The sequence below is a fragment of the Epinephelus fuscoguttatus genome, linkage group LG19 (assembly GCF_011397635.1).
Source record: "Epinephelus fuscoguttatus linkage group LG19, E.fuscoguttatus.final_Chr_v1".
Taxonomy (NCBI): Eukaryota; Metazoa; Chordata; class Actinopteri; order Perciformes; family Serranidae; genus Epinephelus; species Epinephelus fuscoguttatus.
Window position 1 is genome coordinate 30,482,471 of NC_064770.1, and position 13,622 is coordinate 30,496,092.

General features: G+C 43.3%; 1 protein-coding gene across 5 annotated transcripts in view; it reads left to right on the plus strand.

Annotated features, from left to right (window-relative positions):
* cacna1ha (calcium channel, voltage-dependent, T type, alpha 1H subunit a) overlaps positions 1-13,173 on the plus strand; it is a 163,676-nt gene extending 150,503 nt beyond the window's left edge. For 4 of the 5 annotated variants that reach the window (XM_049560998.1, XM_049560997.1, XM_049561001.1 and 1 more), the window contains exons 33-38: positions 1,176-1,297; positions 2,645-2,803; positions 2,966-3,106; positions 3,310-3,478; positions 5,824-5,981; positions 6,063-13,173. In XM_049560998.1, coding sequence (XP_049416955.1) covers positions 1,176-1,297; positions 2,645-2,803; positions 2,966-3,106; positions 3,310-3,478; positions 5,824-5,981; positions 6,063-7,481 — 2,168 coding nt within the window. In that variant the 3' untranslated portion in view covers positions 7,482-13,173. Of the gene's footprint in view, positions 1-1,175; positions 1,298-2,644; positions 2,804-2,965; positions 3,107-3,309; positions 3,479-4,140; positions 4,198-5,823; positions 5,982-6,062 lie in introns of those variants that run through there. The other variant, XM_049561002.1, reaches the window with a different exon arrangement.
* The last annotated feature ends 449 nt before the right edge of the window (positions 13,174-13,622 follow it).

The following is a 13,622-nucleotide window of genomic DNA, read 5'->3' on the forward strand; positions in this document are numbered from 1 at the left end:
ATGTTTTTGAAGAGAATGTTAATTGAAAAAACATTCAGTTAAATGGAGGTGTGTGTGTGTGTGTGTGTGTGTGTGGGCCTGAAGAGCCAAGACCCAGAGTTGAGTCAGGGAGGGAGAGACAGGAGGGATAAATGAGGGCAGTTTGGAGAAATTTTCCCCGAGGGTTTTCTACCAAAGAGGGATCTCTTGGTAAAGGTAAGGAAAAAATTGGTGGTTTGGGTAAAAATGATTGGATTTCGGTCTGAAACAGCTTTTGGGTGAAAGCCTTCAAGGAAAACTTCTCCTGTGTGTGACAGAGTGGAGAGGCTGAGGAGTCAGGAGCAAGATTCAACGCTTTTGCATCACATTAAATAGTATTAGAAAATGTTAAAATATGTGAACACACAAGTTTCAAAGCATTAAAAAATATATATCAGTTATTTCATTGTTTTATATTTCTATAATTGAAAACTTTAACACATGCTGTCCACCCGAGTGTACATAAAAAAAAATGCATGTTAAAAAAAACCCTTCAAATTCTGTTTTCTTAAGACAAAAATCTTGACAGGGGTATTTATAATTCATGCATGAAAGATTTAAATTCCATTTCAGCCAGTATATTCCCCTACATCTTACACACCAAACCTCTAATGAGCTCACTGTTTACACGCATGTGGGGAAAAAAGCTTTATAAGTCAAGTTTTATTCCATTTATTTTTATGTAAAGTTGCCGTATCCACTTCCTCAGAGCTGCACGCCTCTCGCTTATCTCCTGGCGGTTGATCCTGAGAATAAGAAACAAGGTAGACAATACTCCGAGGACTGTCTCGTGTCTCTCCATCTCCCTGCTAATGTGACCCAGGGCTCGAAACAAAGACAGCTATCTTCTGGTGGCTGTTTGGTTTTTGTAAACAGGCTCCTATGGGCTTTCTGTCAAACTGACCCTGAGACTGATCAAGACCTTGTTCTCCTCTCCTCTGCCACGTCCACAGGGACACGCCGCTTAGCAGCTGTTTGTGTGTTCGGTGCACACTGCGTTCATACAACAGGACTGAAGCATTAGGACTTTCTGAATGGCACACTGACACTTATAAAATCATTCATGCTCACTTTTACCCCTGTTAGCTTTTCTTTTTTAACAGTCACGTCTATAGTGTGGTGTAACTAACGTCTGCCTGTGTCTGTGTGTTGATCAGAGTGCAATGACAACAACCCGTGTGAGGGTCTGAGTCGCCACGCAACCTTTGAGAACTTTGGGATGGCCTTCCTCACACTGTTCCGAGTGTCCACTGGAGACAACTGGAATGGGATTATGAAAGTATGAACACACACACACACACACCACACACACACAAATGATGACTAGATTATCCCATAACCGCAGAGAGAGCAATGACCTCCAAAACCAATTATGAAATAATAAAGTGGCTTAGAGCTGAGCAATGTCAACCCGTTTCACATCTTCATTTTTACTTTATTAAAAATGTCATAAAGATACAATCATTAATCATCCATAACAGACTCAGACAATATATTTAAACAGGCCAGCTGATAATGAGAGTAACTTTTTTTTTTTAGTGTTAAACTATAATAATATAAATTACCACCATACTTATGTTGACTTTCCTGACCTAATGTTGAATGTCTGTGGATTTTTATCATTTGAGAATAGACGTTTTTTCATATTTCCACTCCAAGGAGTGCACGTATGTTTGGCTGCTTTTTGGTTTCATTCCAGAAGAAAAAAGTACATGTACAATAGCAGTGCCCTAATGTTACATCCTTAATGTTGAGGCAAGACAAAACTCAGAGAGGAGTCATCCTTAAGTGTTAACCAAGGGGATATCAAACGGGGTAAACACAAGTTTAATCCGATAGGAGTGGTGGAGAGGAAGTAACCAGATGCACCAGATGGTTTGTTACACAGAACTGTCTCAGAAGACGTCATTGGAAACTGTTTGGAAAGGGGCAGGCACGTTCCAAAAATATTGGCAGGTAACTGGGTGAACCATCTGTTTAACAGCGTCTATCATGGGCCAGTCAGGAGAAGTCAGTGCCGCTCATTGCTCTTCTTTCAGTGAAGAAATACCTCCCAGTTCTGATGTTACTGCAGCATGTAATCTCTGTGGGAGCTGCTATTGTTGTTTTAGATCAAACAGTCACCTCTTCGTGTCGTCTCATACATCTAAATCACACCCGTGACCGCCAGTAGCTCCTCACAGGACGCTGTTTGATCGTAACCTTGAAGCCTGACATCATCATGAAACTGGTTTGTTATCAATCACTTCTATCACTTTAGCAAGCTGCAGATTCCCCTCATACAGCAGCAGCAGCAGCAGCAGCACTTGCTGATGTAAATAGTGTACGTGAGTAAAGAAAGTAACAGCAGCTGCGTTTTCAGCACATGCTCTGCTGCCCTACATCGCCCCCATTGTCCTTGTTTCTCCCTCAGTTCTTCCAAATGTCAGATTTTCTAACCCTCTAAATGAAGCTCTGTATCATATAACCGACAGTTTAGATTTTAAAGCTTTGTGATGTAGCCTCGGGTGTATTTGACACAGTTGTTCAGTTGTGCATATCCAGTTGTAATCACAGGTTATGTGTATGTGTGTGTGCGCTCCTCCTCTCCCTCTCTCTTCTTACATCCTTCTCTGTGTCTTTTAAGGACACGTTAAGGGAGTGTCATCCGGAAGACCGCCACTGTCTAACCTACCTGCCCGTGGTCTCTCCGATTTACTTTGTCACGTTCGTGCTCATGGCCCAGTTCGTTCTGGTCAATGTGGTGGTGGCTGTTTTGATGAAACATCTGGAGGAAAGCAACAAGGTACAGTAACTCGAAAGGCTAAGAAAATGCACAAATACAGACATACACAGACACATCAGGTCAGTGTGTACATGTGTGACTTTTTGTAGATAGCCCAAGGTATAGACACACGTTGGTTTTATGACACTCATGTATTGTCACTGTCAATATCTCCTGTTGCAGGAGGCTAAAGAGGACGCAGAGATGGACGCAGAGATCGCCTTGGAAATGGCAATGGAGAGGCAACGTAAAACAAGCACAACCTCCAGCAACAGTTCAGCAGGAGGGACCTACGTTGGGCCGTGTCCAAATTCACCTGGAGAGGTAGGAAAGACATTACCTTACTCAGTTGTTAGTCAGGAAACTTGACTGACCCTGAAACTGTAATTAGGGATGTAGCGCTGGCTATGTGTGATACATGTTTCTCAATATGTCTCTCTATTTAACGACTTTATAATGAAACAGTATGTGCAGCAAGAGGCAGTATCATCAGTGCCAGACTCTGTGGTCTCTGTCTCCCCCTGTAGGAAGAAGAGGTGCACTACGGCGACCAGGACCTGCTGTCGTTAAGGAAGATGTCTGTATCCAGGATGCACTCTCTGCCTAACGACAGCTACATGTTCAGACCAGTGCGGCCAGCCAGCGCCCCCTATCCTTTGGAGGAGGTAGAGCTCAGTCCCCAGCACCAGCATTCAGGTAACTTATCTGAGAAGAGGAATTACTTCATCTGTTCAGGATTTAAATATATTAGATATGAAATCTGCTTCTTTTTTTACGCTTCTCATCTTTACCTTAGACGGCCACTGATATTGTTTTAGCAGACACAGACACTAATCATATTCAATAAACATCACATGGACTAAGATTGTTCTGTGATGTATGCATGCACTCAGTCTAGTTTTTTTGTACATGTTTTACCAGAGGATGTTTTGTAAAATAGTGGTGTCTAATAATCTCGTTTCAGATGGATGAAAATTATTTGCATGAAACAAAAAATTGAAGATAAACCAAACTAACTAACTAAACTACAGCCACAGTTGGTTAATGCCATGATTTAATGTCAAAGAAGCACTGAAGTTTCAAGTATATGGTTTGTATGGAGTCTTGGTTCCCCAGTAGTAAGTGTATTTCAGTCAGTAGAGACTCATTCTGAAAGAAAATAATATTTTTTTTAACACATAAGTGAACAAGTGATCAATGTGAAAAGTCTTTGGCAATTAGACCTCATCAAGATGGGATACTAGAGGTTTCTTACCCTCAGTTCCAGCTTGGGTTTTTACAAACAAAGACAAAGTAGGAGCAGTAAACGATGCTGAGAACACTAATCTACGCACTGACAAGCACTGTTTTATCTGCAGTCAGATTCTAATGGCATGTTGTGGCCAGGCTGTGGACAGACCCAGCTCTGTCCCAAGGTACTGACTGTAGTGGATGAGCTGATACATGTGAATCCCCGCAACCTTCACACAGGCTCATCTGCTCAGCTGTGGAATGGCTGGATACTCGACAAGAATGACGGTTGACCTCATGGCCACGCTGCAAAACCACAATACTATACACGTTAAAAAATGTAATCATCTCATTTGATAGATTTGGAATCAAGTGGCTTTGCAGCTTGGCCTGAAAGTACCAACTGAAAATGAACTAACTCTGACTTTGCTGCTGTTTTTTAACCTTGTTTTACTGTGATTGCGTCTGAACTCACAGGTGGACTGGACCTGTGTGTGCAGAATACCTAAGACCCTGGTTACACAGTCTCACAGCACTTATTCAACGCAGAATTGAATTTAAAATGGAGTTGCTTCCGCTTCATTGTTTTGCAATCACACTTGTATTTAGAGTCGACTTTGGACTTGATCGCCACGATGCATTACAGTGCTATATGATGATCTAAATACAGTCACATAGAAGTGATAATGTAACCAGGGTCTAATGCAGAATATTACTTTCAGTAAACCGGCCTTGTATTGAGTTTCTCCTCGACGATCAGCTCAGTGCTGCAACTTCTCTGATAACTTTTCTGTTTGGATGAACAACCTACCCTGTGTGTTGACGAATTTTTTTTTTAGAAAACACTTTATTTTGATTGCAGATTTGAGGCAATTGTAAATAAATTATTTCTTGTTGCTCAAATCTAAATATTCTCTCAAAATAAAGTGTTAGTGGTGTTATACTTTTGTAATAACTGCTCACATGTATTCATTTTAAAATGTTCCAAAGTAGGGATGCACCAATTGTGAAATTCTGGGCTGATACCAATGTTCAGAATTACATTTGGGCTAATAGCTGATACCAGTGTTTTGTTGTTTATTTAGTTTTTGTTATTTATTCCAACTATTTCATTATAAAATATAACTGAGCTGTTTTAAAGTCATTCAGCTCCTCATTACACTCATTTTGTATGAGCACAAATTAAATTATACAAATCTATGAAACAACCCCCTCATGTAAATGTCTTTCATATGAGAAACATATTTTCAAAATAAAATAAAAGCTTCAGAGGCTGTTTAACTATATATACCATAATTCCCTCTCTAATTTCTGTTGTATATCGCTATGCAAACATCAACAAATTTCCTTTTCAAACAGCTGTATTTGTTCAAATTTCTTGTCAAAAAGTAAATTTTTACAAGATTATATTTGAACACATCATGATAACGTTATAATTTATAACATTTGTACAGTGAAAACTTCCATATCCCTGGGAGGATCTGGGATGACGGGACACTGTTAGTCTAAAGCCCTGCTTTTTAGCCTGTTCAAATTTGATGTGACTCAAGAGAAAAAATATCGTCCGCTGCCATTGGTAAATGCCATCGTATTTACTGATAAGCAGATGGCAGACAACAAGGCAAAGTTCAGCTGATAAATTGGTGCATCCCTATCTTAAATTAACAGAAAAAAGTCAGTATGAATCTACGTGTTTGTTTATGCCCAAATATGCATGTGTTTTCTGTAAAAATGCATGTGTGTGCATTGACGCTGGGATCATGTGATTGTATTACCTGTATCATTCAAACTCTTTACGTGTGTACCTTCAGGCTCAGTGACGTCGATCCACTCCCAGCCATGTGATAGTCGCACGCTGCTGCAGGTACCAGACGTTTCCCCCGTTCACCCCCGGTCACCTCCCACCCTCACTCTGCCCCGCATTGCCCCGCCCACGCCCAGCCCCTCCCCACGGGCCCTGCGCAGACAGGTAAGAGACACACACACATTCATCTATTACAGTGTTAATGTCCAAACAGATTTACTGATGAAAGTGTGTTCTATGTTGCAGGTGGCTGTTAAAGTGGATTCTATGGAGTCCCAGGGTTGTGAGCACCAGGAGAGGCCCAACCCTGTCTACCTGCCTCCCCTCTCCCCTTCTCCCCTCTCTCCTCACACCTCCTCCCCATCTCCCCTGCCTCCTCCTCCTCCCTCCTCTCCCTCAGCCCTCTCTCTCCCACCCTGCTCTCCCTCTGCCTTCCCACTCCCTCCTCCATCCCCTCTGCATCCCCTGCTCTCCTCTCCGTCTCCTCTCCCTCCTCCGCCATCTTCCCCCTCGCTTCTTCTCCCACCTCCTCCCTCCCCCCGTCTCCCCTTACGCCCTCCCAGCCTTCGGAGACCCAGACCGCCCTCTGCTGCTTCCCTGTGCGACCCGGCAGACGAAGAGGTGTATCACATCACCAGCTCGGCCCACCTCAGGTGGGGAGACGAAGAGGGAGGAGGGCAGGAGAGCAGAGGGAAGAGCGGCCGCAGCCACTCCCTCTCCCCGTACACCGCCCTGTGCTCTCCCAACTCTTCCTCCACCTTCTCCCCTCCTCTTCCCCCACTACCACCTTCCACCTCGAGGAGCGCTCTCAGTCTGCTCGGGGTGGGCTTGACGGACCGTGACTTTAGGAAGGGTTTAAGCGCTGACAACAAGGCCGTCCTGGACAAGCCGCCGTCATTGTCTGCCGGTCACCCTGAGGACCATCGCCGCCACTCAATCGAGGTCTGCCTCCCACAGGCTGTCATCACCAGTGACGACCAACACTTTCCACGTGAGGCCCACCGGTCTGAAAAAAGTGGTCAGGGATTTCCTGTGAGGGTGCAGTCAGTCGGGGGCGGCCACAGGAAGAAGAAGATGAGTCCTCCTTGTATATCCATCCACCCGCCCTCAGAGAAGGAACACCCCCACATTGCCTCACCCCCAAAACTGGCTGACTGCAGCATGATGCTGAGACGCAGGACGCCATCCTACGACTTGACCCCGCACACACAGTCCAACACGCAAGACGCCTCGGTGGATTCACAGACGCGGACGCTCACACCTATCCACGTACCGCTTCAAGCACACTCACCAACACACACTCTGACACCCTCGCGGGGGTCAACTCCGACACACACTCATACACACACTCCACCTCACGCGTCCACACCTACACTCCCAAACATCCCAATCAGCCCGAACATCTTTATCCAGCCTCACGCACCTCTCGTCCCGATGCCTTTCTCACAGACACACTCCCTCTCCCCCGCCGCGAGGCACTCCACTCTCGCAGGGGACTACATCCCCCTCCCCCAGTTCACCTTCGACCAACCACAGTCCAGATACATGAGTGGACTGTCAGCTGGCCTATCAGATGCCGATACAGCCACCTGCTCTTCCCCTTTCGACAACAGACTGGGGAGCGGCGCAGGATTCAGTGCAAAGAATCGGAGGACCGCCCAGTGAGCATCGGGCATTGCCTTCAGGAAGTGAATTAACAGGTCCTTAATCTCTGAAGCTGGCGCAGAGCGGCCTCGGCTGACCTCAGCAGAGATTGGTGCCGGGGAGAAAGAAGTTTACCGGGAGAGGGATTGTTTTTGTTTAGACGGATACTGAAAAGACATGAATTATTCTTTCCAGAGAGACGCTGGTACAGTCCCGTCCTACAATAACAGACAGTGGATCCATTTTCCTAAACCCAGCTCGATGGACAGCAGATCCACTGAGGCTGTACCAACAGTACCCACTGTACATGGTGTGTTTGGGACTAATACTGATAACACACCAGAACTTAAGCCACCTAACTCCGTAGCCAAAGTTTTTTTTGACACACTGTCCCCACCCACGCTAGCCAATCAGGAAGCAGCGTCTGGCTGACAACCTCTGACCTTTCACAGGAAGAGGTTTGTGAAATGCGAGCGTGGGGGGAATTGTGGGATATGCAACTTCAGGTTTTCTACAGAAGTTCTGCTTGCCCCTCCTCTGCTCCTCGATCACATTGATCCGAGCAGAAGTGTGCGTGTGAGTGAGCGTGTCTGCGTTTTCCTACGTGCGAGTACTTGTCAAAATCTGTTGTCATGGAAGTCGGCCATGTTATTCTTTACGCCTGCGACGACAGAGAGGGGAAGCAGGGCAGAGCTGTAGTGTATGTTTATTTGTGTATCTGTGCAGTGTAAATAAAGGAAATACTGTATTTGGTGAGATTAAAAATAGCTCTATCCATATGCACATATTTTTATAGAGATCTAAAAATGTTTTTTGCACACAAATTTGAATTTCAAGTTGCTTGTTTTTTTTTTTCCTCTGTTGTCCTCTTGTGAATGTATGTTTCTTTTCAAAACCGGAGAGAGCAGCGAGGGAGCATCGACCCTCCTCTCAACAGGCTAGCTGAGGTTGAGGAGGGGGATTTTATTTTTCTATTTTGAAAAAGAGAGAGAAGGGAACAGGGGTGTGATGTGTTTCTGTAGCTTCGTCTCAGATTTCTCTGTGTTTGGTGTCTAAATAACAGTCTTCAGAAGCGGGCTCAGTGATGCATGCCAAATTCATTTTAAGATTTTCCACGCTGACGTCCCTGCGGAGAGGAGAGTTTGCGATTTTGGTGTAAATGTGTTGAGACTACTGGCTGTGTGCTGGCTCTCCACACATTCAAATTCTAATGTGGCTATTATTCCAAAAGAATCAGCAAGTAAAAATATAGTACATTTTATGCAACACAGAAAAAACTACTGTACTACAATTTATTTATTTGCCCAGATACATTATAAAACAACTTAACAAGGCAGCTAAATATTTCTGTGAGCTGCTGGCTATTGGAAAACAAATTGAAAAACGCATGAGCTGTCATCTCTGAGCCCCCCTTCTACAGCTGTTTTCAAGCTGGATCAGCTCTGACACCACTTAGTGTTTCTGTACATCTAAAGACAACCAAACTAACTAACTTACTAAATATGTGTAGCCAGAGTGCAATAATAATATATACTTGTGGAAAATATAGTAACGTCCACACTACATAAAACAACCACATTTTTGTGTTCGTACATACTGTAGAGCTACTATAATATATGATATAAACCCATTTTTTTATATGATGATTGAGAGTATTTCTATCTCTAGTGTTCATGCTACTATAGGTACTTGCCCCCCTGCGCGTGGCTGTGGTGGCATGGGTGTGGCTGGAAGCAGTGTTAGGTACTGTAGATTTCTCTAAGAGCTCAGGCCCACCCGCTGATGGTGTTAATGTAAGCGGAAGAGCGACATGCATCTCTGCTGAGGACTATATAATAATCCATTTGTCACCCGTCCATGGTTTTATTTTCCCTACTAACCCACTGCATTAGATCACGTTGAGACGACACACCGCATTTGTTACCTACATATCAGTTCTGTTATATTAACCTATCTACAGATTGACTCATGCAAACCCCGGAGGTGTAAATGACAAAGAATGGCAAGCAGTTTCCTTCCTAGTGACAAATGTTTTCTTACCACCAAGCCATACCTTTATTCTGACACAGCACAATATGTATTTTACTCTGTTTTGTGCACAGTCCGGTTTGGCACAGGTATACAAGAAGCATGCTTGTAAACTATTTAGGTACTACTGATTCCTATTTTAAAGGCAGCTGGCTGGGACGGCGCCATTGTTTTTTTGTTTTTTTTTAAACCAGCACGTAACACGCACAACTCCTCAGTAAGCTGAGTGAAAACCAAAGTGCTTTGCTGCTGCATCATAATCACCACACGCCCAGTATTTCATATCTTAAGATTGTATCCATCTTGGTAGGTATTGCCAACTAGGTTTAAAGTATTTGTCGGTGATTAGCTGAATGACAAAGGGTCTCTGGAGGTCGGTAAAGCTCTAAAATGGTGTTAAACCACTTGGACAACAAGTAAAGCCGTGAATTTTATTCATGTGTCATATGTTTCTATGGGCATTAAAGGTCCAGGGTGTAGGATTCAAGGGGCATCTATTGGCAGAAATGGTATGTAATATTCTTAACTGTGTTTTCATTAGTTTATAATCACCTGAAAATAAGAATTGTTGTGTTTTTGTTACCTTAGATATACTGAGCTGGTCTCTTCTACAGAGTCAGCCATGTTGCTCTATAGTAGCCCAGAGCCAGTGGCACCCCAGAGATCTTTCACAGGCGTGGCCAGATGGGGCCACCGAAAATATTCAGCAGGCACACCAAAACCTAGGGATGCACATATTGGATTTTTGGTGATATCCGACATGCCGGCATAGAACAAGTTATTTAGCTGATAACCTATACCCGATACAATATATCCACTTTTTCCCTAATTTTAGTGATCATCAAGTCTCTTCTGTAGTGGAATTCACATCATATTATGCATGCGTACTCTTATTGTGATGGCCCACCAGCAGATGGAAACATTTAACAGAATGCTTCTCAGTGTATGTAATATTTATTCATTGTGTAAAATGAGAAAAAAGCATGTTGGCCGATTCTAATAGTTCATTTTAAAGCCAATGTTGGCCGATACTGATGATGCACCGATATCATGTAGCCCTACCAAAACCAAAAGTCATACCTGATTTTCAAGAACGCCATCATGCTGTTTTAGTAGTCTCTATAGGAGAGTTAAAGAATCACATACTGATATACTAGTTTCTCATTTTACAGTTAATATTACCAACTATCTGATGTGCATAGACAACTACTACTACTACAAATACTTTGAGTTGGAACAGGAAAAAGGGGGATTCATCGTTCTTCAAATAGACTTGATGTCCTTTTTTTTTTTTTTTTTTAAAGACGGACATTCAGCTTTAATCTGAAGGACTGCATTGATTGTAAGGAACGAACCATTTACAGGGAACAAGCCTTCTCAAGTTTAGGGGAGACTCGTGGGTACCCATAGAACCAATCTTCATTCGGATTCAGAGCTCAAGGGACAGCTTTGAGTATGACCATGCCAGTTGTTCCCATGCCAAAAATTGCGCCTAACTTTGGAATGTTATTTAACCCCTTTCTCAACAAGCTATGCCGTCATGGTTGGTACCAATGGATGCCTTAGGTTGTCTCGTTTCTCAAGATACTACCGCATAGCTTAAAGAATAAGCGTGCCACCAGCCTCTTAAAGACAGCAATGTTGGCCTGTAATTATTTTGCCAGGAGGTGGGGGACAATTGTACCTAGGGGCATGGCGCCATGCCTAGAATAGACCAACATAACACTGGCTCTAGATAGGGTCATTCACGTTATTGCAATTTTGCTTCGGTTGCTGTAGTTCTCTTACACGCTTGGCACATGGGAGAAGTTTCAGTTGGTTGCAGTCTGCAACATCGCTGGTAGATAGCACTCAATCCTGCACACTGGACTTTTAAATAAACCTTTAAAAAACAAAATTTAATTGGACATCATTTTTATGCACATTTTTCAGATACAAAATTGGCCCTACATTAGGCTAAAACTAGCATTTAACAGCTGTGAGAGTCAGCCGATACCTTCAGAAACCCTTGAAACATGAGAAGATGATGAAGAAAAGAAGGTCCAGATTGTCATCAGATTATCATTCTCCATGACACACTCATCAGCTTTACATTTCCCAAGTAGTATGCATGTAGAGGGCAAAATGGTGAGATAAACATCAGGTTAAAGGCAAAAAGAAAAGAAAAAAGTGAAGGCTATAGCTTCAGTTTGCTACAGGACCACACTTTTGACCTTTGCGTGCAACAGCACAGCCCCCTGATTGGTTGTCCTCTGTGGAAAGAGCCACATTTAGCAGTACAGTGCTGTTGGGAGTTCAAAAGTACAAAGTTGGATGAAGGTTGGCATGTTGCAAAGACAGATAGAAAAGTCGCTGCTGATCTTTTGATAGCGCTCTTCTTCCAGTTCTGACACACAGAAGCACATCTGGAGTCGGATTCCGAGATGTCGTCCTCCCTCCGGTACATGGCACAGTTGATCATCCCGTGGTTTAAAATAATTTAAATACAGTATGTGCTCGAACACACTGTCATTGTGCAACTGCTTTGTCCTGTTTCATGTCCTCTTCCTGCACAGATCGTCAGCAAATGGGAGGTTTTAAGTAGTCTGAGGACAGCCTCTTTCTGTCTCACTCTTATTTGACTTAGTGCGGACGACCCCGATCTACAGCATATTGCCATATTAATCGACACAGTTTGGTAGAGTGACTGCATAATTGTTCTTACGATTTACAGATCTTTGGATCTCAGTATTTAAATCCTGTTTTTGAGGAAACAGTTTTGACTATTGCATGTTCTGATTTAAGAAAAAAAAATCTTTTGGGAAAGAATCATCTGGATGTTTTAGAGATTTTGATATTTGCATTTTCAGATGTTTCCATTTGTAGATTGACTACCTAATTGCACTGGGCTCTGATTAATTGGTATCTGATAAAATACTGATTAAATGACCCTATTCTTTATTGTCCAATGCAATACTGGGTGGTTATTTACTGTATGAGGAAAGAGTTCCTCTTTATACAGTTTTATAGAGAGACATGGAAACCTAGTTGGTTCTATTTTGTTCAGAACCGACGTTATTTAATGTTGAGGTGAGCCTTTTTTTTTCACTTTTCCTCCTGATACTCTAAACATACTAGAACTCTGGTGATGGTGAAACTAATTAACTGATGTATATTTTATGTAGGAGTAGCCTCAGCCCTGATGCTCTGTAACAGACAGACAGTGATAAGTTGTGTTGTCTGGGTTGACACTGAGCTGGTGCGGCTTCGCAGTGAAGCCGATCACGCTCTTGACACAAGTGTTGCCCGACTGCAGAAAGTTCAAACTGTGATAGAACTTGACTTTAATGAATCAGAAGCCTTGTGTTTTCTTTCTTTCTTTCTTTCTTTCTTTCTTTCTTTTATTTTTTATAACCCTTCAGTGATTGGCCCAAACACCCCCACCCCCAAACCCCCCAAGCCTTACAAGGAGGGGAGGAGGTGTGTTCTATCTGTCAGAGGAGAGTCAGTGTGTCTGCAATAATAAGCCCTCCATTATTCCCTGTGACAGAGGGAGACGGGAGGGGACAGGGGAGGTGTTTAAAGGCTCGACACACGGTCGGACTCTTTACATTGTATCGTTGCTGATTATTGTGTGATGACCAACCATTGTCCTGAAGGATGTTTCCCTGTCAATTAAAAAATACAAGATTTTTTTTATTCCTGATACGTGTTGTCTGCTTTGTTTCTTATGCTGATCTTTATTTAATCCTTAATTAATATTTCTGTTTACGAATAGTAAGTGAATAGCATTGACCATCTTGTTACAATGCAGTCTTCTGATGGGATACCTTTGGTCCCAGCAATGCTCTGCCCACCCAAACAATGCTATGGACCGAGTGCCCCCCCAGCAGGACAATGTGCCATGCTATACCAGAAGAACAGCTCAGCAAAAGCACGAGGAGTTCAGCTTATAGGACTTTGTCTTGAGTGGGAGAGGGGTAATCATTTCATTGGGATCATCCGGTGGGCACCCTGGTTCACTGGTGTTTCACTGATAGGCAACGACACCTCCAGAGGGCTTAACGGCAACATCTGGCATCCTGGGTGTGCCCCCCTCCGCCTTTACCCGGCATGTTGGACATCTTGCAGACCAGTTGGAGTCCTTCCTCTTCA